The 27,779-nt window shown below is 38.6% G+C and overlaps 1 protein-coding gene across 2 annotated transcripts in view; it reads left to right on the forward strand.

Moving 5' to 3' along the window:
* The first annotated feature begins 2,196 nt into the window (after positions 1-2,196).
* Positions 2,197-27,779, forward strand: part of dve (SATB1_N and homeodomain domain-containing protein dve) — an 89,050-nt gene continuing 63,467 nt past the window's right edge. Inside the window, exons 1-3 of one of the 2 annotated variants that reach the window (XM_033484921.2) lie at positions 2,197-3,021; positions 3,521-3,583; positions 23,348-23,618. In XM_033484921.2, coding sequence (XP_033340812.1) covers positions 3,527-3,583; positions 23,348-23,618 — 328 coding nt within the window. In that variant the 5' untranslated portion in view covers positions 2,197-3,021; positions 3,521-3,526. Of the gene's footprint in view, positions 3,584-23,347; positions 23,619-27,779 lie in introns of both variants that reach the window. The other variant, XM_033484920.2, reaches the window with a different exon arrangement.

The following is a 27,779-nucleotide window of genomic DNA, read 5'->3' on the forward strand; positions in this document are numbered from 1 at the left end:
AGTAAACAATAGCTTTCCTTGTTTCTAACAATGAGAAAAATGTGAGTTACGCCATTGCGATTCCAACCCAGTCAATTATTTAAACGATTCAAAATCCGACGAAGCTGTTCCGAGGATTCAAAATCGTCTCCCATGGCTTAAATATGTTACGAAGGCTACCAATAAAACCACGTTTTTTACTAATTGCCGTAAAATGACCTCTGACGCGCAAGTGCATATTGAACACTCGATGCACCGTGGCTCACCATGTAAACCCAGTTATGTTCGAAGCGTAAACAAAATCTAAAAGTAACGGTTGTCTCTAAAATTTCTGTAAAAAATGTCGGTAACGAAAGCTTGTTTAGTATTTAATGCTCTAATTGACACATATTCGTATAACGATAATTTAGAAGAGTGAGAAGACTGTGTATATATGATTTGAACAATATCAATATATTACTTCAAACTTAACTGAATTGATTGATAAAGAAAAATTGTACATTTACTTTTAAATATACATTCTATTCCGATTGTTGGTAATAATTATGATAGTTGATTAGATATGTTTAAATATTGATAATGTTATAAGAAAGTACATCACGGTATTTGGAACAGTTAGAAAAATCATTCTACATACTAATCATTCATATTCATATTACGGTTAATGCAGACAAAATTGTTACATTTAAAAATATTGAATTTTTCTACTCCAAGATTGAAGATGACAAAAACAACATTCAAATTCATGTTTAGATCATCGAAATTTACAAGATGATAGCATATTGATCCAATCTCATTTCAAACGTGTCTATCAATATCATAAAATACCAGAACAATACATTTATCGATTACAGCAATTACTTTTGCAACCTTATACCGCACAATGATCTGATCAGCGACCAAACCGATTATCCCGTTTCATAAAAAAATTGCGTCGCCTACAACACCTTAGGTAACGCGTCGACAATGCTCCGTCTAAAGCTTCGTCTTCCGGGAACACATCTTAAGCATCAGTCGCAGCGCTACAATGCATTTCGTATCGTCACAAACGATGCAGATATCAACCCTCTTAGTGCCGACAAAAAGAATCGTGTGTACTTGAGCGAAATATATCAAATCTGTTTAGTACGGTTTGCCAAAGTTCCGGAAAGAAATAATAACAATTTCGTAAAACCAGACAATCAGAAAATTCCAAAAGAAAATAAGAAATAAACTATTATTTATCAAAATATTAAGCAAAGTTTTGTCAGCAACGATACATCGTTGTTCGCCACTAAAATGATTAAGATAGCTACCCAAAGGTGCACCAATCGATATAAGTAATTGGTGTACGACAATACAATCTCCAAAAAATACTCGTCACCCCAGAACGTTCCCCTCTCTACTTTGTTAGCAACAATCTCGCGTCTCGGTAAGAAAATAAAATCTGTCCGTCATAAGAAGACTCGGAGAGTAGCAGGTCGATCGAAATCTCCGCGCGATATCTGCTCGTCGGCCCCTGGCCCCGGTGTCCACGGCTCGTGGGTGCGCTCGGTGTGTTGCAGGTGCACAGGTGCAAAGGTGTGTGTGCATCTTATCGTTAGACACACCCCTGGCGCGGAAGCCGTGCGGCTATGCGGCGGGGTAGGGGCCGAGGGATACCGGAAAACTAGCTCGGCGAACAGAAGTGGGAGTCGAATCGCGGAGAGAGACCGGCTAAGACGAATGGAAGCAAAGACAGAGCGGCGGAGAGAGAGAGAGAGAGAGAGAGAGAGAGAGAGAGAGAGAGAGAGAGGGAGGGAGGGAGAGCGAGAGAGAAAGAGAGATAACGGTGAAGAGAAAGAAAGAGATGGAGTCAGACGCAGCGAGCGGGAAAGAGAGGAGAGGAGAGATAGGGGTAAGCGAGAGCGTCGCGGATGAAGGGGATGGATGGACCGGTGGAAAGAGGGAAGGAGGAATCGCGGTGGGAAAACAAAGAGGATGGGCGGCAACAGAGGGAAATTCGAAGGAAAACACGGGAGAGAAAATAGTTGAAGCAACGGCGGAGGATTGGGCGGCAAAGGACCAAGTGGATGAGTAAGAAAGAGAGCCGCTACAGAGGAGGAGACGATCAAAGAGGACGTGGGAGAGGGGCTGGGGCAGAGGGACGAGGAGGATCGAGCCGAACGAGGGAAAGGGAAGAGGAGCTGCACGGATGACGGAGGCAGTTCTGAAGGGTTTGAGGGTGAACCATCCGAGTGAGGACCAGGATAGTCTTCCGCTGTGGGCGATGGTGGCCGCCGCCTGATGGTGGTGGGGTGACACCGACGGCGGGTAGGGCGTCGCAGGGGCAGAACCAGCGCCGCGACGCCTCGGCATGCACAGTCGCGGCTCGAACGCCGTCCCATACGAACGTGTCGTCCTCGCGGCTCGTGCATCCAACTTGACAACGTGTACTACGATGTCTCCGGTCTGAGAGATCAGCGACCAGAACCAGACCGGGACGGAGAGTAGCATTACCTGGCACAACGGGATCATCGCTCCCGGAGGATGATCGTGGATTACGACAGATTGACATGAGACTGGCGGGACCGTCGACGGAGACAGTGCTCGTCGATCGAGGCTGAGAGAAAGAAAGAGAGAGAGAGATAGATAGAGAGAGAGAGACATAGAAAGAGAGATTGACAGTTGTGGCATCGATAGACAGTGGCAGGATGACGCCACCAGACTTTTTCGCGGCGAACGAGATTTGACGGACCTCCGGGATCACGTCGAGGACCGCGTTAGAGAGATCGCAGCAACCACTTGTTAGCGCGTGCATCGCGGTGTCCTTTCGTAGCCGCGCTACTTTTCTGTGGAGCTATAACGTCCGCCGGCAGTGTGTTCTTGGTGGCTGACATTCCCGAGGCCGCGTGAAACGTCAAAACCGTCAAAGTCGTCGTCGGATCGGAGGCCAACGGAATCAGTTGTTTCGTATGTTCTGCGGGAAAGTCGAGCTCTGCGCTGGAGAGTCCTCCTCTCCGAGTCGAGTTCCGAGATCAACATCGGCTCCCGAGACACGTGCGTGCAAAGCCGATCTTCCTAGTAAGTGTGCGCCGCCGACTTATCGATCCGGCGATCTAATCGATTCCCTGAGTCAATGATACGCTCCCGCTACCGAGATTATTGCTCGTTAATGACGGCCTGCGTCGCGTCGGAACGAATCCGAACACGTAACGTAAACGTCGCCGGTATGTCGGAACTATGAGAATTGTCGAGTCGGAAGTGCATGTTCTGCATGATCTATTAGCTACACGATCGCGAGTCACGAATAAGGGTTGAGATTTTCCGTAAACGAGTCCGTTGACGATACGTATGGCTGTGCACCGCGGCTCGTGGATCGTTTGCATTCGCGGAGGAAGTGTAGTCGAATCGTAAGGAGAGTCCGTAGCACGCCGGTCCATGACGGGTAGGAACTGAGATCGAAATCGGTGAGAATCGGTTGAACCAATCGGTGATTATTGTGTGATGTTAAACATGGCGGCGACTTACGAGTCCCGGGACAATTATTAAAGAAACGCTCCACGGTGGAATGGATTTTCAGAGCGCTATGGACACGTTTGTAGAGGCATGGATGGCTGCTAACACGAAAACGGATCAAGTACAGGTAAATCACTCTTTCTTAATTACTTAACCGGATAGATCGACGGCCCTCCCGTTTTTTCTTCTCGTGCGAATCTTCTCGAGTACACGATTCGAATGCTCCGTTTACCAACCTTCTCATAACCTCCAATAGCGTCGTCGAGGAACAACCCCTAACATTACACAGCCAATTTGCTACCCTACCAATTTCACCCCTCTCGGGCACTTTCAGCTCATCGCCGAGTTAATTCCTCGATATATCAATTTGCCACTTTCTGCCGCGCCGTGGAATGCCGAAACGGTTGAACAATGCAGCTAGAAAAAGTGGCCATCGGATAATCGTTTGACAACTCGAGTCCAGCAAATCTGGTTCAGCGCGTCCAATTTTCGTTTCTCGTTCGCGGGTCCTGTGGTCACTTGATATTTGCTTTTTTATTATCTCTATTGTTCGTTCACATTGTTCACGCAATCTTGGTATTACATGTCCTTATGAAACAATTAAATTGTAGCACTGCGTTATGTGAATAAATGGATGAGAAGGGTATTTAACACCGAACCTGCTGAGTCGGTCGAAGTGACCGGTTTCACACTCGTTGTTTTAAGGTTGCTGAGATTAGAAAGATTCTTTCATAGAAAATGATTGAGAATAAATGTTTCAATCCAAGAAAATATTACGATACAAATGGCGAGAGAATCTAACCGAAACCAGCCTTTTTATTTTCACGAAGAAGCACGCGTTAGTTAGTTTTAGAGCTCGGTACTTTTTTTTCGATTTACACAGTTTCATTCTCATCTCCGACTCGAATTAAGTTTTTTAAAATTTGAATAGGATTTCGGATATTTTTTAGCTAGCATAGAGATTTGGGATCAGATCTAGTTAAGATATCGCCAAACACACTTTCCTGTGTGTATTAGAAACTAAGATCGAGCAGAGCATAATTACCACTTTCCTTCTGAATAATTTTTCAATAAACAACTGCCAAGTAGAACTTCGCGACTTCGATACCATATTAACGTTAGAAATTAGTTACTGAAACGATAATACTGTTCCTACGAGATACATTTTGATAAGCTTCCTTCATTCAAACATATATGTATGCATTTAAATAATTTTTACATTACCAAATTTGTATAAACTGCTGTTAAAAATTGAAGTATTGCGCGTGCCAATAAGTGTAATTTCACACGTAAAGTTACAATCAAAATAGCGACAAATTTTATTCGTCGCTGTCGAATAAATATGCGATCGAATAAAAATTTATCTAGGTAAAAATGTATCCGAATAAGATCTTATTCGAATAAGAATTCATTCGAATAAAATTCGATTCGAATAACAATTTATCCGTATAGAAATTCACACGAAAAACGCAGTCAACAATCAGTCGAATAATTTTACACGATCTCTGTTCGAACAATTGATTCGAATAAAGAATTATCCAAATAACTTATTAGAATAAATAGTTAGAACAATTTACGACGAATGACGAACAATTGTCGTTCGAATAAAATATTCGACTAGAAAGTGTTTATTCGGATAATTTTTCGGATTAATTATCTTAGAGAAACGATCCGAATAATGCGAAATTCTGGTTGTCATCAATCATGTAGAATGTAAATTCTCTACGTTAGAAAAATTATTTAACATTCAGTGTTAAAATAGCTTTGAGTCTAAAGGATTAAAAGGTCGCGTGTATCGAACGGAAGATGTCGGTGAAAAAAAAAATATGATACAATCGAGACCAAGGGGTTACGGCAAAAGCGACTCGACAGAAAGAGTCGAGCCTGCGTGTGCAGAGGTACGCGTATGTGTCCGTGGTTCGAAAATTTCCGAGAGGTAACCGGAGCGTTAGCAAAGAGAGGGTTGGGAGATAATCCTTGGTAAAATCGCGGATCGTACGTGTTGCGTGGACGTGCATACGTACCTTTACACGTGTACGTACGGGGGGTCACGGGTTCTGACCACGATACGGATGTGCCCCTGCCTTCTTCCTGTGCCTGCGACCACGTTCACGTTCTGGCATTCAGTGCAATAAGACCGCATCTCCATTGACCAGTCGATCTTTTGATCGTTGGAAATTTCTGATTTTCATTTACGCCCTGTACATTCCTGCGTTTCTTGGAATAATCCCCGGCGTCGACCATAATCTCCTCGCATCGCCAACAGTCGCGGCGGCTTGCCACAGTTTACGTACCGAAAAGTATGGGAATTATTAATATCAATACGTTCGCTCTGCGGGTGAAAGTTCAAACAATTTTATGCGCTAGAGGCTGCACAATTTTTTTTCATTTCCTGGGGAACAATTTGTCGACGTTTCACTTGAAACATAGCCGATGGAATTGACACTAGAACTACCGAGGCCTGAACGCAGCTCCTGTATTATTGTCATATAGCAATGGATTGGACTCGAATGATTTGCTATAGAAATATTTTTATAGTTTCGGTAACCGTAGAAAATCAATCATTTTAATCGGTTTGGTAATTCTAGCGTTAAAGTGTGTGCGAGAAAAATGATTGTATATAATCTGAGAATCTTGTGTTGCAACGATTTTTGTGTGGAAGGTTAAATTTAATAAGTTAATTCGAGTAATAAGTAAACCGTGGAATTTATTGTAATAATATAATAACAGTTACAGAGTTTAAAAGAGATTATTAGAGTTCAAACATTGCATTGATTTTATTCGAATCATGAAAGAAAGAGATTATTAAAGAAAATCTTTATTTTTCATAAAGATTGAAGAAGCGATTTTCAAAAATATATGTAGTCTCGATTATGTGAACATTGAAAATAAAGAAAACATTCGATTGAACCTTCCTTGAACATTTATTACGCATTGCCCTGCTGAAATAAACAATTTCGTTCAACGCTGTACGTTAACAATTAAAGAAAAAAAGACGTTTGGAGAGAGACCTTTAAATGAATTTAACATTTCTGGAATAATATGTGATAATTTATTTCATATTATCAGATATTAAAATTGACAAATTAAAATGTTGAATGATTAGCATACTTCACAGGTTCCGTTGCATGATTATCACGTATACGACTACCTCAATTTGTAAGATTGCATTAATTAAAATAGGAAATGAAACCAGCTGGAGGCATATTTTTTCAGATCCCTATCTGCGGTTCGCATACGTTCGCATTCGAGAAAACCCATGCGAATCTTTCGAAAGACCGATTTCAAGCGTCATTTATAATATTATTCGCTTCCATGAGATTTCGTTTTCTTTCGAACCGTTCGTTTTACGTGAAAAACGTGAATAAAACAAATACGAGGTCATCATACTGGCAGGATTTGGTGGCTTTGTATAGTGTTTACCGAACGTTCGGCTCGACCCTTCTCCCTCCTACGATTTAGCCACGATATAGTAACAGGCGTTTGACTTCCGCTCCTAAAAATGGAGGGGAAAATTCTGAGAAGGCGATATATACGTATAATACTGCGGGTCTAGTTTTCCTGTGTAAATAGATTAAAATTTCTCCCTTAACCGTTACAGTACCAGGAAGGTGAAAATGAATAATTGATTACGTACCCTGGCGTGCAAACGTTGTATCGCTGTTTATGCTATTGCGAACAATGCTTTGGTGCATCGCCAAATTTCATGAGAAACGAATTAAATGTGCCGTAAAAATTTTCAACAAATTATTGCAAGTAAGAGGACATCGCTGTTATAAAGAAAGCTAATAATAAAGAGGAGATGATACAATATATTATTTTCAATTATGGCTTCAATTCTAGTTTCAATTCTAGTGTCAATTATTATAATCTTAGCAACAATAATCTCTATAAATTTAAAACACATAGAAGTTCATTTCTTTAAATGATTATTTCGAGTACTTCAATTGGAAAGAAAAACGTGATTGTAAAAACGATACTTAAATTAGGTTTGTATTTCGTTCAATAATTTAAATAAATTCCAATTAATTTAATGAGATTTTTACATTCTTCTGATTTTTACATTCAACTGTTTCGTATTTTACTTATTCATTTTTGCCATAAGTGCATAAAATCTGCAGTCTAGTATAAAGCTTTAGTAACAGTATAACTAGATATTTAAATTCAATAGACTTATTATTACCTTGTAAACGAATATGAAAATTTTTACGTATTGCCATTATTCGAATGCGTTTGAAATCGACGTCTTTAAATTGTTCAAACTTTTCATTATTTCAAGATCTGCCTAGTCACTTTTCGTTTACATAAATGCACCAAATCCGCAGTCTACTCATTTACTGATTATTCTAATGTTTAGTTTAAGGTTCGTTAGAAATGCAATGTTTACACATTATGCGCGTATTTTCATAAAATTCTTTATGTTTAGTATGTACAAATATACATACCTGAATTAATTAGCGAGAACGATCTGGCCCATGATTTAAACAGTAAGTCGCGTGTGATCTAGAAATTTCGGACAAAAATTTCTCTCCATCTTCATAGTTTGTCGAGAAATTCATCAGGTAAATAAATAACACCGTAGAACTAGTCGAAAAACGATAGAACATTATCGGCAACGTCGAAATTGTCTTCGCAGGAAGAACATTTGCAACAGTTTAATGCGGGCTTTCATGGATTTAGTAGACGTTAATAATTAATATATTTTACGATTCACAAGAAAATCACCGTTTATTTCCCCGAACACGGTGTTGATTACCATAATTGAAATTCCGTATCGGCTCTGGCGGCGTCAAAGAGAACCGTGTGGTTAAAAAGTACGCACCGCCGCTGGTCCTTAACGAACAGTAATAAAAATTATACAGAAATGAAATCCAATTATACTTTCAAGACCTCGGGACCCGCGTATTCGTTAATTAAGGGGTCCGTTTAATCTCGCTGCGAGGAACGGTACATAGAGCAGAGCGTTTAAAGGACACCGTGTATATGCGGCCGAGCGTCTTTCTAATCGACACGGTCTACCTAACGAGCCGGTGGACATCGAGATAAGAGAAACACATTTCTGCTGTTCCAAAATTCCATCGGGCAGAAAAGTCTACTCTATGGTCTGCCATGGTGTGCACAGTCAAAGACGCGTCCTTGTCGGGACTACGGGGCACAGGATCTTCAACGTGCACGCACCGGGGCCACGTGTGCACTCGAAAGTGCGTACATGTACGTCCAAGGATAGGTTTGAGACACGCATGGTCACGGTATTTGACCACCCCAGCTACCGGAATGATTGTAATCCATCTATCCGGCCACCGAAGCCGATACATCAAACGCACGTACAAATTTTCTCCTCTTTCCCGGACGGCGGTGCTCTCCTCTCTCTCTAACATGCCATCGGCGCATCGAACGCCGCGTTAAATAATTTATTAATATTTACGGCAATGTTGATATTCAGTTGTGCAACGCGGGCACCAGATCGCCTGGTAATCGCGTCGACTAACCCAGGCTGCGGAAGTTCGCGCGGTTGTATGCCCTATTTCCCGCAGCGTATGAAAATTTACTAAAATCTTTTGTTTGATTAGAGCGAAGTAGGAATATATCATAAATTGACACGTTCTCTGCCTCACGCGCGCCGTTTACAGCATACGCGGAAATTCATTTTTACGCCGAAGGGATTTTATTTCGCCATTTTATTTTTTATTTTTGGCAATTATTTATTTTAACGCTTTGTTTTCAATTTTGGATATTTCAGTATTAGATTTTGGATAACTCATTTTGTCGGCAGAACGAGAAATTGATAGGAGCATGTCACTGCTCTGATTTTAACGCTCTGCTTTAACAACGTGACTGTTATAAGACACATTTTATAAGTGCATAAGAATAGTTTAAGAATACTATTGCATTATTTGCAACTGAGAATACATTTTCATTGGACTTCCGTCTGTTACGATTAGGGTGGATAATTTTCGTTTACTACAAACCTAACGTTTGTATTATTTAACTCCCAGTTTACTGTTCCCAGGAGCATGTAACACCTACAACACGGGTTAGTTTAACGTAAGTTTGAAGATTTAAATTATTCATACAGGGAGTCTCCAACCGTGAGTGCAGTTGCATTTGACAGGAAATGCAATTATGTAAAAAAATATGGGGAAAACGTATTTGTATTCCATTCCCTCGTAAATTATTTCAGAATTCGATATTACTCTATCTGCTGGACTGCGTGAATGATATACTTGTTGGTATGCTTTATTAAATATTCTTAATTGTATACTTACAATTTATATTTACATTTATTTTTCTGATAAATTATATGTATATTTACATTTACTTTATGTTGATGTATTAATTGTGACTTCAACTCATTAATCGGTAATTCGTAGAGTAAATAAATTAGTTGCAATTATAACATAAAGAAGGCGAAAAGTAATTAAATAAAGATGCACTAGTATTTAACTATTTGCCAATTGCTGCTTGTGATTAGATCCACTGTGTATTCTCGTTTCGAGTCTTCCCGGAGCCATATTTATTACCTTCATGATCATGTTTTATGCGAATATTTTGTTTTTTAAATTGCGAATCATGTGAGCTAATCCAGTTTAACAAATTATGTACCGATAGTTAATGGTAACTATACTAATAATTATAAGAAATAATAATAAAATAATAATAATAATAAAATTAATAATAGAAATAATAATAAAATAATAATAATAATAAAATTAATAATAGAAATAATAATAAAATAATAATAATAATAAAATTAATAATAGAAATAATAATAAAATAATAATAATAATAAAATTAATAATTAACGGACTAATAATTATAATATAATTGATTAAAAAAAGCAGAATACAGTAGTATGTATAACGGGCAAGTACGATACAAGAGTAAACAATATTTACAGAAATTATTAAGCAAACACGAAACGCTCTTGATATTTTCAACGTCAAGATGTATAGATAATTATCGTGAGTGGTAAACATTTCTACGTCACAAGTATATGAATGATCCTAGTGCTGCGAGAGCACAGAGTATTCGATCGAATACATTTCGCCGAGAATCGATTAAAGCGGAATGTCGCCTGCTTACGGCGAAGAAGAAGAAGAAATTGCGAACGATTTCGGTTTCGAGCGACGTGATTTTAGAGCAGCCGAGGTGGACGGTCCCGACAATCATCGTCGAACAGAATTAGTTTCGTTACCCGAACGATTGGAATCGCGTGCTTCCTGTTTCTTTTTCGAAACAAGTGGAAGGGAGCGAATATCTGGCAACGGCATAGCATGGCGCAGCGATCGATTTACGTAATGCGATCGTGGAAGCGCCAATCCACGGATTATCTGACTCTGGAAAAGAGGCAATTATTGTATGTGGATATCGTTCATCTGATATCCTGATAAGCCTGATTAGAATGTTGCACGATTAACGTAAACCGCGGAGACATTTAATTCCACTCTAACGGCGCCCGATAAAGACAGATATCCCAGTGGCCGACATATAAACATGTATTATTCAACAAGCAATTCCTCGTGCCGGCTAAAATTTCCCGAGGGCTCCGGGTAATTATTCGCCGGTAGTCATCGTCGTCCCCGGGAAAATTGATTCACGATCCCGGCGAAACTGGATCGTTCGACTGTATCAAGCAGAAACACTTAAATATTGAAGACCGGTTGACTGCCTGTCGTCGATTTCTGTTCGATTACTAATTAACGCTGACACGTGCTATAAACAGTCTACTTTATTCGAAAGCGTGCACGTCGTTCGGACAAATAAAATATCCTGTTGCCGGCGACGAAAGTAGCGTTTGATTTTATCGCCTCATAAGAATGCTGCGGCTTCGATTTGAAATATTTCTGCAGCGAGCTGTGCTTAGACAATGGCGATTGTTGGCGATGCGGTTAGACGCACGCGGTGGTCACTATTAAATGAGAAACCTTCGGTTATTTGTATATTGTGTTTTCTTTCGTTACAACACTCTGTTCCCACTATAAATTTGCTCTCTTTACGAAAGAATATCTCATTCATGGTCGTATTACATTCGTTTCATTTTGTCTGCAATATAATATTTTTTTTTCATTTTATTCAGCTATTTGTGAAATTCGGAAATTTTTCTTTTCATATAAAATATTTATTTTAATACAAAATACATGGAAAATTTGGAACAGCAACGCAATGATCGTATTTATTAAAACGTTGTGCATTTCTAATAAAAATATGTGTGCGATAGGAGATATTAGAGTTATAAAAAGGTCTTTGCATAAATTTTTTGAACATTTCTTCAAAGAAAATTCTAATCTGATAAACATTTTTACAACGATCCAGTATTAACAAAAATACGAATCTTTTAATTTCTGTTACTGCTAAAATGTTTGTTTGTAATAACAGAAACAAACTATTTTTTGAGATTAGAATCTAATAATTTGATATTTGAAGTAAACTTTCTTCACAACGTAATTTCATTTGAGGAAACAATTTTAAATTCAAACGATCTACTTCCTCTAAGCTAATCGACGTTACAAAATTCTGATGTAATTCAACTCGGTAAGGATACTTAGAAACTATAAATAAATAGTACCCGTGCAATGTGTACCTTCCACCGTAAAATGTATCATTAATTTTCGCATTGGCAAGTCCGTCACGAGCGAAACGCGATCGCGGATGGCCTCTCGCGTAGCTAAGCATAAAAATAATTCCGAAAACCGTGATCACCTTTCTAGAATAGAATAATAACCGTTTATTTGACCGCTGCTTTTCGGGAACAAGATGATTTATTATTTTAATAATCGCTTTAATGTAATGTTATTCACGTAATTGCTAGTACACCGACGGGAGTTGGGGAGGGGACGGCTGTGGCGAGGCGTTTTCGTGCAAGAAACGAAGGGTTCCTATCGAAATTGATGGGTCCAGGTGGTTGGAATGAAACGCGAACTTCGCAGAAATAAGAAGAAGGTTCGGATGGCGAATACGGCAATTTACGCGCCTGGGATACATTCGAAGGGCAGAGCTGAGGATAGCCAAAATAGCGAACAGAGCCGAGGTATAATGTTGTGAATTGGCGATCTATAAATTCAAGATGACCCATTTCATTTTAGTCGTGTATCAGCATGATCTCAGACTCATTGCGATTTTCAAAAATTACTGTCCTTTTAGCAATTGAATAACGTATTTCGAGTTTTTATGCATAAATATCTGTGGAAACGAGATTTTGGAATATTTGACCATCAAATGGATTCATTAATTCTTCACATTCAAAATGAATCATTATTGTTTCGTAACATCTGTGTCAATACTATCTTTCATCAAATTTCATTCCAACTGACAAATTATTTCCAACATTCTATCATTTTATATTCGTTTTAAAGCGTTAGACAAAATTCGCCGAGAGAGGGCAAATGGTTAAATATAAGAATGCAAAAAGAATAAGCAAAGGAAAATATATACCAGCTTAGCTTTCTTTTAGGCACGTACGATTCCTTGGAAACTTGTCGTACGAATTAGTATTATGTTTTACTAACTATTTTATATTAGTCATCATCACTGTTCATTTCATATATTATTTCACATTCGTACTTCGTTCGCGATACAGTAATGTCTCCCTAACTGACGCTCAGATTGTGCACAAAAATGGACAATTTGAGAAGAGGAGATACCATTATTCGAACCTTGCAGCTGGTTTTTATAGTTGTTGACAATTCGTGACCATAAAAATGAACCGCAAGGATCGAATAATCGTCTCTCTTCTCCCTAAATTGTCCATTTTTGTGGACAATCCGTGCGTCAATTAGAGAGACATTACTGTACATGGAACGAAAATGGACAATTTGGGAAGAGGAGATATGACTATTCAAGCTTTGTGTCTCGTTTTCATAGTTGTTGACAACCGTTAACTATAGAAACGAGCCTCGAGGCTCGAATAATCGCATTTCTTCTACAGAAATTCTTCATTTTTGTGCGCGATCTGAGCGCGAATTCGGGAGAAATGACTGTAAATCCTGTCAGACGCTGGACAGTTGCGATTCGGAGGATTGTTCTTGCGCAATAAGTACCCCGAAATGGCTCCAGTTCTTGGTTCAATTGGTCAAACGTCGTCAGCTGGCCACCTTACGTAAGCTCGTTAGAAAGACGCAACAGAAATTCGTCCGGAGATGAATTCCCGGAATTCCTGGATGGCTGGTGGCCATAACAGGAACGCACGGAATTTTTACATTGGCCGACGATTAAGGTTATCATCTTAACGGGAAACACCCGAGCAGGAAACGTCGACGTCGCGTATCTCTGTTCCACCCGGTAGATAAGCTGATCCGCCGATAAACGATGTCGAACCGCTGTTTACGATGCCAGCATTAATTCGTGGTGATGTTACGTTTTGCATACTCACGGGAGCCGAATTCGGTTCTTTTATTTCTCGATTCGGTTTGTTTGCTGCTATCGCCTTTGGTTGATTGTAATGGCCGACCCAGCGACTCCGGACACGTCTCCGCGCCGCTGCTCGGCCAACCGCGTTGCTTCATTTTTGTCAATTTGTACTTTTTATTGGCAATTAGTAGGCCACGGATGTTATTGCATTCGTGGTAAAATTAGGTGGTTGAAATTTGAAACAATAGAACGATTAAAAAATTTTTTAAATATCATTGTATCATGTTTTCTGTCTATTCGAACGATTAAAGATAGAATTGTTGTTTAATTTCTATCTCTTGCAATTTTTATTTCGCAGGAAAGTCCGTTGTCTAGTAATTAGACCGTGGATACTTGGACGAAATTTTTGTAGATTATTTTGGAAGATTCGGACGAATTGATTTTCTCCATGTAAAGTATTGACAAAATTAAATTAGAAATGTTAACGAGATTTCAATTCTGAGATGCTTAATGGAGAGTCGGGAAAATGTCCACAGGATTTAATCAGCTTTCTAATTAATTTATATCTGAAATTTGATATGTGCAAGGGTTAACATATTTTTGAGAACTTTGGAAATTCTTGAACATATTAATACAACTTCGATTCACTGAAATTCTACTTCTTTCGGGAGTGGTTTTTCTAAATCGAAAATAGAGCAAAACAGTGTTGGATTGTATGGAATATATGAAACGTTTTATAAATTTTTCAAAATTTTTGAACGCGCTACATTTAAATGACGATTGAGAATTATTAATGGGAACAAGACAGATTTTTGTTATTATAAACAAAGATTATTGCTACAATCACGCTTCCACATTGGACTTGCTTAATTAGAACGATAAAATAAGAGATGAACTGGAGTCGTACATCGTTCGACAATTAAAATTCTCCGCATCTATGATAACTGGCGCAGATATGGAAACGAGATTTCTTTTGCATTTCGAATCGATAGCGAGTTATTTTTGAAGGTATCACTTGGACAATTGGACTTACATGCAAGCGAACGAGAACAGCAATAATATTGCTTTATTGTAAATAGCTCAACCGTGTATCGCACAATTTTAGAGATCCTTGAATAATGCATTGAAAATATCGCAAATGCAAATGTACCCAAAAATATTTTTACAGTTCAGTCCAGTGGCCAAATATGAAACAATTTTTATACAAAATGATTTCACTAAAATTCACTGACACCTGTTGCTTTGTAAAATATTCATTTATTTAGATTTTCCATCATTTTTATTATGATTGCTCGAATTGAAATAGGAAATGTTTAATTTGCATCTCGCGCTCATGAACCCGCGATTCATCATCAGTTATGAGTTTCATGAACATAGAGTCACTGGAAATCGACAGAAGAAATTTCGTTCGAAATGCAAAAATTTATGCTACTTCTTTGCTCGACAGTTTTTTGCATCGTAAAAATCACAGAACACACTTGTGGTCGACCGACATAGACAGGTGCTGTAAACACAATGGTTGAAGGATCGCGATCGAACTCAGCGTCATAACTGAGTACAATGATGTCTGCATGTGTATGTGCAAGAAATTCTGTTTTATCCACATACGTCTTATCTAAATCTTAAAAACAAAAATACTGTAAAACATATAAACTGAATAAACCTCGTCACCGTTACATATTCAATAAAAATTGTCAAATTAATAGACTGTCTTATCTTTTGTCCCTGACTGCAATAAACGTAAAAGTACCCTGAAATATATTAAATTCCTTAGAAAATATTTTCAATGTTCTTTAGCATTTGTTGATATAAATGCAGTTTTAGTTGAAATATTTCAAATACATGCACGTTTATCACGTTCGCAATGATCCATAAAAGAGTTCACAGTGGCGCAAAACAGTAACTGAATACGCGTTTGCTCCTGGTTACGATCAAGTCTTCACTGTTCAAATGTTACGCGAAAGGCGAACCGAATACGATCTATTATATACCTCAGACACCTACATCGCTCAGGTAAAAAGTCACAATCAAAATAACAAGCGTTTAGCACCTCCAATTAAATAATGCATTCATATTCATATTTACTGTCGTGTGTACTTTAAATAACTCGATGTTAGAAACACTGCGATGTACAGTAAATGCTCCTTAATCGACGCTCAGATTAATGCAGAAAAATGGACAATTTAGGCACGATCCTTGCGGCACGTTTTTATAGTTGTTGACAATCGGTAAGCCTGAAGGTTGGAATAATCGTATCTCCTCTTCACGAATTGTCTATTCTAGTGTACAATCTGAGCGTCAATTAGGGAGAATTTACTGCAACAGGCAAATGCTTGAGGAAGCATTTTCTTTTTTTACAAAGGCAAGTAAATCGTTGTCCATGCTAACGTGTTTCCTAGGTGTTAACACGTTCCGTGCCACGTGTACCATCGATGGTACACGCTTGCATGTTTACTTAGTGAACTGAACAAATTGTTTACAAGAAATTTAGAACCGAAGAATCAATTTCCACCGCAAGAATGGGCGTTGATAAGTTTTTGTTACGTTGTTATGTGTACGAGAATTAATAATATTGCACGTAGTACATCAAGTTTTAGTAAAATATCAAAGTGTGAAGATTCGAGTAAAAAAAGCTCGGCACGGAACGTGTTAAGGGTTACTTTTGCTTTTCTTTAAATTGTTTACATATGAATAAACACTCTAGATTACGATTATATCATGAAAGAAAGATGATACTGATTTTTGCTCTTCTTTCATTGCTCGCATCACTGTGCGTCAGGTCGCTTCGTCCGGGCGTGCGTCGAGCGAACCGCCGCGCGAAGCAACTCATTTCCCTCGGGACAAGGTGTCCCGTCCTTTGTGGAGCTCCGAAAATTGCGTCGAGATTCGAAACAGTATGTAGTCAGCCTAGCAGGCGGAGCGGTGCATCCCCTTTTGCGTCACGTCCAAGTTACCGCGATATCACTTGGGGCGTTAGCCGGATAAGCCGCTAACCCCATCCACCTGTTGCCCCTTCTTATGCGTTCCTGCTTACAGGCTCGCGTTCATCCTCATTCCTCGCGTGGAAGCGAGCCAAGGACCCGGCCCGTCCTCTTCCAATTCACGCTTTACCTTAGGGCTTCGGCTTCCTCCCTCGTCCGCTCCTTTATGCGCTGGTGTCAGGCTTCTGCTCCTTCTCCCTTCCTCGTCACCTGAACGGTGTCCTCGTTCGGGCCCTCTTCTTCTCCTTCTTCTTCTTCTTCGTCTTCCGCCGCGTCCTTCCCCTCGCCCGTCCTCATCCACCTCCTCCGCCGCCCCGTTCAGCCTCCTTTTTCTTCCGCCGACTTCATCTCTCGTTCGTTCCCGTTCCAAGCCCGGGTCTTCAGCAGTCTGACGTGTTTTTTGCGAGTGCATACCTCGAAGCAGCTCCCGAAACAGTAGCTGGTACCCAGGTACAGTCCGGGCCAGTGAAAAAATCAGCGACCCGAGGCCCCTGGTCCTCTACGTGGCCGCGCTCGGCCGATCGACGCCACGCGGCGGTGCCAAAATTCCTCGTTTCTCACGATTTTCACGGGAATCCTGGGTTCACGGCAGAAAGAACCTGCTACGATGTCCAGATGTTTTCACTCGCGGCATTGCTTCGGGAAACGAATGGCAATCGAAGCCTAAGTTTTGATAAGCGTGCGGCGAAGTATCGTTCGGACGTTCTGGAAAGAGATATTATTTGGAGATGATACCGTCCGGAATCGCACACAGTTATGCAAATGAATTCGGCGGTATTGAAAAATGAGATGAAGAGAAGAGCCTGCCGATCCCACACATTTCAAGCACCCATTTGCAATGTTCGATTGATTATTTTATGTGGAGGATACGTTATATTAAAATAATTAAATATTATATACAATTTATAAAACGCTCTCCCGCGGATATATTATTTGAATCTTACTTTCATCTGAATTTTCACTTTATGCAAAGTAATTTCACACCTTTGCGCGACATCGAATTTGGATTAGTCGAAGCTGAATAACAATTTTTTACCGTTTTTCTCAACTAGTATCGTAGCGAGTATTTCAATCGTTTAAAATTTCATGGGTCTGTTGTGTGTCATCAATGCGTAAAGCACGAGATCCGCGAGTCTGTTCCTTTTGCATACGTCTGTCGAATCGTCTTTCTCCAGAATTATGTAACTACAGTTGCAGCTTTTGCTTGGACTATTCTCATTCTTCTCGTCGATATTCGTAATGAACGTGGTAAAAACTTAGGACATATTGGACAGTTTCTTGCATCGATATTTATACTGTTCATTGTTTACCGTTGGACAGATTTTTTGTGACGAGGATAATCTTTCTCGGAATATTTCGGTGGATGATTCCGCGATACTGTGTATCGCACGAGTTACGATGAAGGAATGTATATGCTGTAAGAATCTAAGAATTTGGCAGAATTAAAGACTTACGAACAAGGAAATTAAATTGTAAATTACAAAGGGAAATGAATTATACAGTAATTGACACTTGGCAATAGTATAACTTCTGTTCGGTATGGTTGTTGAAAGTGAAGAAAATATAAGTTGTAATACAATTATGGAAATTTAGTGAATTTCAATTAAAGGCGAAATCTTTTTACACGCCCACTTTCTGAAAGTTCAATAATTGAATCTGATATTACGTTACAATTACAGTCCACCGATACGGCACGGCGAAAAGTTCGATGCGTTCGTTTCTGTCTCAAGATAATGAGTATTATAGTAAACATAAACGAATGAGTAACAGTTTTTAGTAACACAATTATTTTCAATCGTCAAAATATATAAGAATTTCATTAAGCTACGTTGGTAAAAGTGTCGGCTCTGTTTTGCTGTCGAAATACTCTTTTTGGAAGACTTGACGTAATCTTATCGAAAGATTGATCTGTCAATCTAGAAAAAGCAACATTTCGCCCGTAATGGAGTAGCAGAAACCAGGCACTTCACTTATAGGGAACAATGTAAGAGTGCTTTACGATCTTTCTTATTTAATCAATCAGAAGATATCATCGAAATTAATGTATATTTAGAAGCATGAAAAGAGGTTCGTGTACATAGATACATATGTATTGCTCTTATTTTTTTACTGATTGATTCTTCCGATCAATATAAAACATACACCGATATTGTACTTTAAACGTGAAACAAAATTTGCCGTGTAAAAACTCTAACGGTTTGAATACGAATCAAAAGCTGCTACAAAAATGAAGGAAGGAAACTTTTAAAAAATGATAATGCAATTGTTAGCTAAAAATCCGTGGAATCGTTTATTATAAAACATTGTAATAAATAGTTTCATAGATAGCTCTTAAGTTTTTGTTTTATTCTTTTAATATTCTGTTAGTATCATAGTAATCTCCATCGTATCTTATTCTTATTCTTGTACGTTCTGTAACACGCGGACACGGTACACGTCATACTAGCCTTTCCTTAGCAAAGAGATAAATATTTAATAGCACATATTACGTAAATTAATTCAAATGTACATTCAGTACAAATCTAAGTACAAATAAATGTCTCATAGAAAATCTAATGCAGTGAAAATGAATGAAAATGATTGAGTACAATAGACAATATGCCCCTCCTCTGAAGTAATTACACGAAGCACTTTTTCAATATTATGCACCGAAGTAAAATAGTACTTCATGAAGAGTAGATTAAAAATCATCGATCACTTCGTAATATTTTAGAAGAGAGAGAGAGAGGAAAGTGTTCGATGGTCAATCATTTCCATAACAAAAAAGTTAATTGCAGTAATAAAACTTTGTCAAGAATAATTTCAGCAGATTACGAAACATTCGTACGCTACAGTCTGTAATACTTTCGCGGTTCAATGGTCAATCATTTCCAGAACAGAAAAATAATTGCTTTAAAACGAAATACGATAAAACAGAAAATAATACATTAAAAAATTTGTCTCAAAGATAGACGCATCTGTTCGAGGATGAATGAACGATCGGCAACGAATAATTTCGTCGAGCACACGTAGTACTCGAATCAGATTAACCAAAATATCTTCGAGCTTCGATGGTACCACCTCAGAGGTACGGAATCGTTTTCTTTTTTCATAACATTGTGCCGGTCGAATAATAAGTTAAAACCAGTCCCGTCAGATGGATGAGAAGACAGTCGTGCGAGGGGGTAAACGATTTCCCGTTAGCTCGATCATCGAGTTCCACGGAAGCGTCATCGACGATCCAGTTTTCAGACGGCGAAAACCGCCGGCGCGGTGCATTTCGCACTTCGGTCTTATAGTGTAGGATTGTCGCATTCTGGGCCCACTTGACCCTCGTTAACACTGCGAACGGCTTAGCCGTTAGTGTTAAGTTCAGTTCACTCATACATAAATCTAAGTCCGCGCTTATGCCTTAGCAGGCCGCGCTGTCGGAATTGAGCACGTGTTCAGATTTCATCGGCGACAACGCTTAGATCATCCGGCTCGTTCGATACGACCGAATCGTCGCAGATTCGACTATGCTCGTACGGTCTCCTTTCGACGGAATTAATGACGAAATCATTACGTCGATCCTCTCCTATCTATTATTAAACGCGGACAATTGATTGCTGGTTTCTCTCTAATGGCAATTCCATCTTTCGTTTCTGTAATAAATTTCAGCAAGATGAAAATATGATATTGACATTTTCCTAGTTTTAAAATCTTCCCAGTATTTCGAATTAATGTAAATTAAATTAATTGATGACGTTAATGTTATTTATTTGTTTAACGTTGCTTCCAACCGAATGGTTTACTTATAAATAAACCGAATATTGTTACATGAAGCTTTTATTAAACAGATATTGCATTTGGTTTCTAAATTCCTTAGAGAACGTTGTCTATATATATATGAGAATTATAAATTATTCTACATCATGAGATGATGTATAATAGGAGGAATTATTAATGGCATTAAGTTAATTTTAAGATAATAGGATGCTTAAATTCTTCGGATACTTTCAGTATTCCGCGTTTCATCCAATTATTTTTAACATAAATGTACAAAAGTCACTTTGGAAATCTTTCATTTCTACAATAATTTTATTCGAACGAAAATACCATCTTGAGATATCTTTTCCACTTTTTTAGTCTTTCTAGTGTTTCAAATCAGAACTTGTCATCGGTGACTGTATTTAATTGATAGAATATGCTCGACCATTCGAATGCGATAAAAGTGCAGTTATCCTCGCTGTGACCAACGCATCTAATAATTTAATTATCAGGAACAGATTAAACGACGAATTGCATAGTTTCGTAGATCGAAGATGTTACAAATTAATCTGTTTCTTCTTTACGCCATTTGTTGAATCATAGGAATACAGTTTTCGCAAGTGGAATTCGTTCAGGATAGAATCTCTATACTTATTGTACGTTCCATTATTTATTATGCTTTATTTTAAGGGATGAAACCATTAACGTCGAGAACTGCGAACGCTCTGGCACTCTGCTCGGCAATTAACTGCTAAATCAAGATATTGATCGAGAAGTTGCCTTATGTTATAGCGGCGGTATTAAAAATATTCTCGGCGTATATTAAAACTATTGAAATACTGCTCTGCAAATTTCACGTCGTTTCGAGGCGGAAGCTATTTTCTCGAGATAATAATTCTCCAAATATTTACTAGAAATTATTTACACAAAATTTCGGGATGATAAATTTAAATAGCAGAAACGAGTGCGAATAATTTGTTCGAACTATATTTATATATAGGTATAGTATATTCTACAGAAAAGTCACGTTAATTGTATTATTAATTGATTAGACAAAACAATGATGCGAATAGTTTAATCGAATTTAACCGTACTTAGGGGAATTACTATACATTAAATGGGCGCAAAATATGTGCGGGGAGTTGCTCCAAAAGCAATGTATGTCAAGGACTTTCGAGGCAGATTAAGAGCAACTCTGGATTTCTATTATTTCCGTGGAGATTACCACGCCTGCAGTTTTACGCGTATCACGCGTAACGAGCGTAACGAGCAATAAAATAAGAATGAAAAGTATTCACGATGCACATATATGGTGCTGGGCAAGATACAATGTCTGCTATTAAAAGACTTTCAGCTCTTACACATTTGTGTTCCGCTGTCTATACAATTTCTTACTTTCACTTGAAAAATATTCAGTTAAACAGAAATTCTTTATGTAAAATCAGTGATAAAATAATGGAACCGACCACATAAACGTAATTAAACACACGTGAATGACAGAAGAATACGTATCATTGTTGTAATATTTGTCTCTACTTCGTTGAAACGCGAACATTGTCCTTTTGATTCATTTTCGCACATTATTTATAGTTTACATCGTTTTGAAATATATTTGTACGATGCTGAGAACTCAATTATTACCCAGTTTTTAGTTTGCCGGTTCTAAAATTGTTGAACGGTTTCGAAGTGGAATAATCTATACGGAACAAAATTAACGCGCGATCTTCAATTTTGTTACATTGTTCATGGAACCGATGATCTCGTAAAAACAGATAATTTAAAACGATCGGAAAGAAAGGGTAAGTGTAGCAGAAATTAAGATGATATAAAATGCGGCAGCGCCTATTTATAAGTTGGATTTCGAATAATTGGGTCGTGAAGCATGTCCTTTTTGTCATTCGCGGAACGAACTTTATATAGGCGATGCATTTTTAATCATTTCCTGTCAGACCTTAATTTATCTGGTTCGCGCTTATACGGGAAGCGAAGTTCTATTGTGCAATAAGATATATAGTTCTCTCAATGCCCAAAATACTATTATTATAAATTTCCAAACTCGTCAGTAAATGTAATAATAAACGATAAAAATCTATATTTATGAAATTAATTTTTATGAAATTAATTATTGCGTTAACGTAATCTTCAGTTAAGAAGTTTATTCGATCGTTTTCAATTAGACAGTCACCGTTAATTTCAATGATTTATTAAAAATAAAAACTGTAGAATCGATCGCAGTGACCGGTAGGGTCGGTTTAGTGTTAAATCTTTAATTTGTTAATTGATGAATTATTGAAAAATGATTGAAACTATACCGCGTTCGCCGAGAAGTGGCAGGAAATGTAAACCAGCAGCACGCGAGCAGACCAGGGCCGAAATACAGTGTCGAGAGCCCTGCATAGTAGGAAAAAAGCCAATTTTCTACAGATCAAAAATTACTTATCCTCCATATTCATGTAATATTGTTAATTGGATATCGTTAATATTATTATAACATAGCGGAAATAAGGAGGCAAATGAAAGTGCAAATTAAGGTATGGAAAACTATATTTTTATATAAAAAGTGGGCCTTTTCAGGGGCCGCTAGAAAGCATCCCTGAGCATAGGCGGTCGACGTCAAATCGCAGCGTCGACGACGCGGACGCTCCTTACGTTTCCTGTCAATTCTCGGAGAATCGAGTTTCATTCATACCGAAATTTACAGAGTATCGTATTAAAAGGAACCATTTTCCGGCTCCGTGGTTAAATTCCGAGAACTGCGAGCCTGTCGTTAATTTGAAAAATCGTTCCGCTAATTCGTCAAGATTAACCAACAAGGATGAAATTACGAATTGCAGAGCCAAGCTTTGGCATTGACACACAAGGTCTCTCCACCTTCGAGGCCGAGCAGCGTGTCCTCGTTACCGAGAAGCCCCCAATCCCACCAGTCCCAGCAGTCGCAGCCGCAGAACACTGCTCAACCTCCGCCGGTGCATCCTCATCAGTCGCAGACACCTCTGAGCGCGCCCCACACGCCATTTTCCGCGCACAATCAGCACCCGAAGCAGGAGGCGAACACCAGTCCCAAACAGGAAGGATTCGATCTCAGCAAGTCCGCTGCCAGCACCGGTGAGTCTCTGTTTTATTCTTCTTCTATGATTCAATGAATATTAAATTGCCGGAACGAATGAAAGCCGGGGGAACCGTTCCGGTATATTGTTTGAGGAACAGTCGATGCTGAGATGGAAGTGAAATTAACAGGCATCGAATGATAACCGAACACGCCTCGAATACTTATTCGTTCGCTGCTACGCTGGTCACCCGATGCGCGAAAAGCGTCCACGCGCACGCGATTTTCTGTTGCGCGTTGCACATGTACTTTTAAGTTGCTTTTCTCTTCTGTCAAAAATGTTGCTTTTTCGAGAGGCAACTTGGACGCGTTGACTTCCACGCTAACGATCTCAACAATTTCATGAAATTGAGGTACTCGGGGATCGAATATCTATTTATAAGAATTTTTATTTATTATTAATATTTATTTATTTATCTCATGGAACAGATATTCTAGAATTTATGGAACAAAAGTTCCATGAAAACGCGTTATTTTAGAAGACTCGTTAGAAACAGTTTTACGATGTAAATAGAAATGTTAATGAAAAAAGATACGTGAAAACTATAATCGTACGTACATTACGTAAAAATTTCCGTGCATTTTTATCATGTAATCAACAATTTCGTGTATGTACAATTGAAATGACAGTTTTCAAACCTGTACGTTTTATTTATAATTTTATGCTCTTGATGGAAAAACATAAATTTGCTGTATTCGTGGAATTTGATGTTAACGAAGAGTTTTTGTACACCGTAGAATAAATTCTACGGCGAAAGAGAATACATGTCGGATTCTCCCGATCGAGCGATTTGATTTATGGTAATTCGATTCCTTTTTGCCTACGATATGCGCGAGCAACAAGTTTTCTCGTCTACGTTGCGGAGGCGCACGCACCAGCACCCTTCGTTTAAATATGTCGGTCATTTGGAACCTCGCCCCTCGTTCCAACGAGCCCCTTTTTTCTTCCGCTTCCTTTTTGTTTTGCCCACACTTTCCGCGACTACGGTACACATCGCATTATGTATCCCGAATCTCGAATCGCCGCGTGTTCCCTCGGCTGTAAATCTTCGACGCCGAGCGAATTAAGTTACCATCACGGTGCGCCGGTCGTGCGAAAACAACCTTTAACGTGCCAGCACCATAATATCGGGTACTGACTGTAAATCTGTAGCAATTATACAATTGAAAACGTTCGCCGCGGTTCGATTCGTTTCAAATTATTTGAACGAGTACACGAACCTAATTCGCGAACATGGCATCAAAGAGACTACACTTTCGATTTTTGCAGAATTATTAAGTAATAATTTTGGGCTTATTTTGAAAATAGAAGCCTTCGCTTTATCGGTCCATCGTTTGTGTTTCTTCTTTTTTTAATGATTTTGCACGATGGAATGGTGGGATATCGAATACATGTTTTATTTTTGTATAAATATAAACTGAAACCATAACTATAGGCTTAAAGACTGAGAAGATTTAAAAATTTTATTTTACATGCCAAAGATTTTATATAAAATTTTATTCGGCTGTTCGATAATCATTTTGCTCTAGTTTCCTAAGGAAACCTTGAAAAAGTGCTACCATCTGTGATTTAAATCATCTGATAACAGTTCAGGAGTTGTAGCAATTTACTGCCCCGACCTTGCACCTAATAATTACTACTTTTTTCTGCATTTCAAACAATGACTTACATTTTCACAGCCGAGCAATTATGAATATTAAAATCTCGAACCTTTATTCGATCCACTTAATATTTTCAAAATACATATTTATTAGATCTCAGAGATAGGATCATTTATCGCTATATTGCGAATTTTATGCATTTATGCAGGAACTGCGTGCACATTTACATATTTCCGTCTTGAATAATTTTAGCAAATTCCAAATAATACAAATGGAAACGTTACATTTTTCTAAATGGTGTCACTCTGTCGCCCACTCACTTGTTTTTATTATAAATGCATAAAATCCGCGGTCTGCTCATTACGATAAATAGTAGCAAGCGGAAATGGAACGAATTGCCTGCAGGACATAGCATGTGTAACAGACAAATTTCATTGAACTATTCCTCGAACCATTATGTCTTAACGTTCTTTTACCCCCGTGTCTTTGCGAAAGGATGAAAGTAATCTTCCAACACCGCACGAAGAACAGAGGAACCATTAGCAATCGTAATGCACGAGTCAAAGGCTCGGACTCTAGTGTTTGTAACGCTAGTTTCCGCCGAGAATGACGAACAGCTCGTGTGTGTAGACGACGGCGGCCGCGTGGAGGGATCGTTAAAGCTCGTAAATGAGATAGACTATCGGCGGAATTTCCTTGATCCTCGATAATGCGGTGGAAACAATTTGCACGCGTCCGTTTGCCGGAGGAAAACAAAACGGGGGTTCGCGGCGCGCAACTTTGAGACATATCGATCCCGTTTGTCAACCGTTCCCATTATTTTTATCGTACACGTCAATTCGTCCTTTAGTTTAATTCCATTCGGTTTTGGTCCCGGCGTTACTCCTGCAATTCGATACTGTTCTTTGCGCGAGATATTTTCGAAACTGTTTAACACGTTGGGTGACACTGATGTTTTTATTATTATTGGGTGACACTTATTTTTATTGCAAAAGATTCGAGCAAGCTGGATTTCATTGGGTTGTTTGGAACGCAAACGAGTTGAAAGAACATCCGCCGTGATGAACTTTAACTTCCCAGTTTCAGTTTCGTTGAGCAACTTCTATTTTGCGGGAAATTCTGGGACTGATATTTGGCAATGAAAGAAACACTTTTGTAATCTACATAAAATATGACGACAGGAATTTGTATAGTAATGATTAGACAGCGGATGTTATGCATCTATGACAAAAATAGGTAATCAAAATCTAAAACAATAAATATATTTAAGAAACTTGAGAACGTCTGCGTATCACTTTTAACTCACTTAACTTAATTAAAGAAATAAAGACGTTACTTTGTGTTGCAATTGTCGAAGATAATTTTTATTTTGCATAAAAATCTGCAGTCTAATAATGATAATAGTATCCGGTAATAAAATTAATTAAAACAAACAAAATAAATATTCTCTGCAATAATTAGAACAAATAAGAGCTTCACAGATATTTATATCGTTCTTTAACAATTCTAACAAGTTGAAAATAATGCATGGAAAATTACTAACAAAATTTCCGAATTCTTTAAACGTTTTCACTCGTTTTTTCTGATCCGCTCATCTTTGTTACAAACGCAGTCGACTACTGAAGAAATGGTAGGGATTAAAGTTTGTCGAAATTCTTTAGAGACTAAAGCGTGCAGGAAAGAGGGCGGATGAAAGGATCAAGATCCGAAGTTACTACCGATCCGAATTTACGTTTTTTCTGGTATCGATACGAAAATAGTTTGGAATCGAGATATTTCATCCCGAAAAGTCGTGACTTAGGATAATGGGGTGCGTGTCCATGTACCTGCGAGCTTACCTGTACGAGGTTCATGTGCTTTTGTGTGTACGTAAGGGGCGAGCTCGGAGAGGGGTGGATATTGTGACCCTTAGGAACTAATCCGGATTAAATTCGAATCCCTGGCTATGTGGCTAGGCGATCTGCGAACATGTACTACACCGTCTTGCAGCATACGATTGAACTCGTTACGACATTTAACCCTTTCTCCGACTCTATTCAGATTATTCCGGGGCTGGAAACCGAGCGTCGATCCTTTATGCTTTTGTTTGCCGTGGAAAAAAATTTCTGTCGCTCCTCCGGAGCGAGCCCTAATGACGTTCTTGCAACGTGGTTCATTGTACGAATCAGAGTGTAGATAAAAATCTCTTCTTCGCATTTGCTTGTTCATAGTTGAATAAGATTTGCAACACGTTGGAAAGAAACGTTTTGCTGTTTGCAGCGTATTCAATGGCAACGGTTATCGATGCTCGACGGTTTATTTATGGATCTGAGGCACCGATTGCAATATTCTAAAATTAGTAACAATAAAAGCATGTGTGTCAAGCTGGTAATTATTTATATCGTATCATCGTTTCTTTTCTATTTTAAATTCGATTATATGGTTACAGCGAGAAAGAAGTTACGAAGCTGTGAAGTGTTTTAAATAATTAATATTTTATTTCTGTCCCGATATTTTAATAGGGAAACAACATTTCATTTAATTTCCGTCTTCACGAGGTTTATACTATTTTGATTTTC

Source organism: Megalopta genalis, chromosome 12, assembly GCF_051020955.1.
Source record: "Megalopta genalis isolate 19385.01 chromosome 12, iyMegGena1_principal, whole genome shotgun sequence".
Lineage (NCBI taxonomy): Eukaryota > Metazoa > Arthropoda > Insecta > Hymenoptera > Halictidae > Megalopta > Megalopta genalis.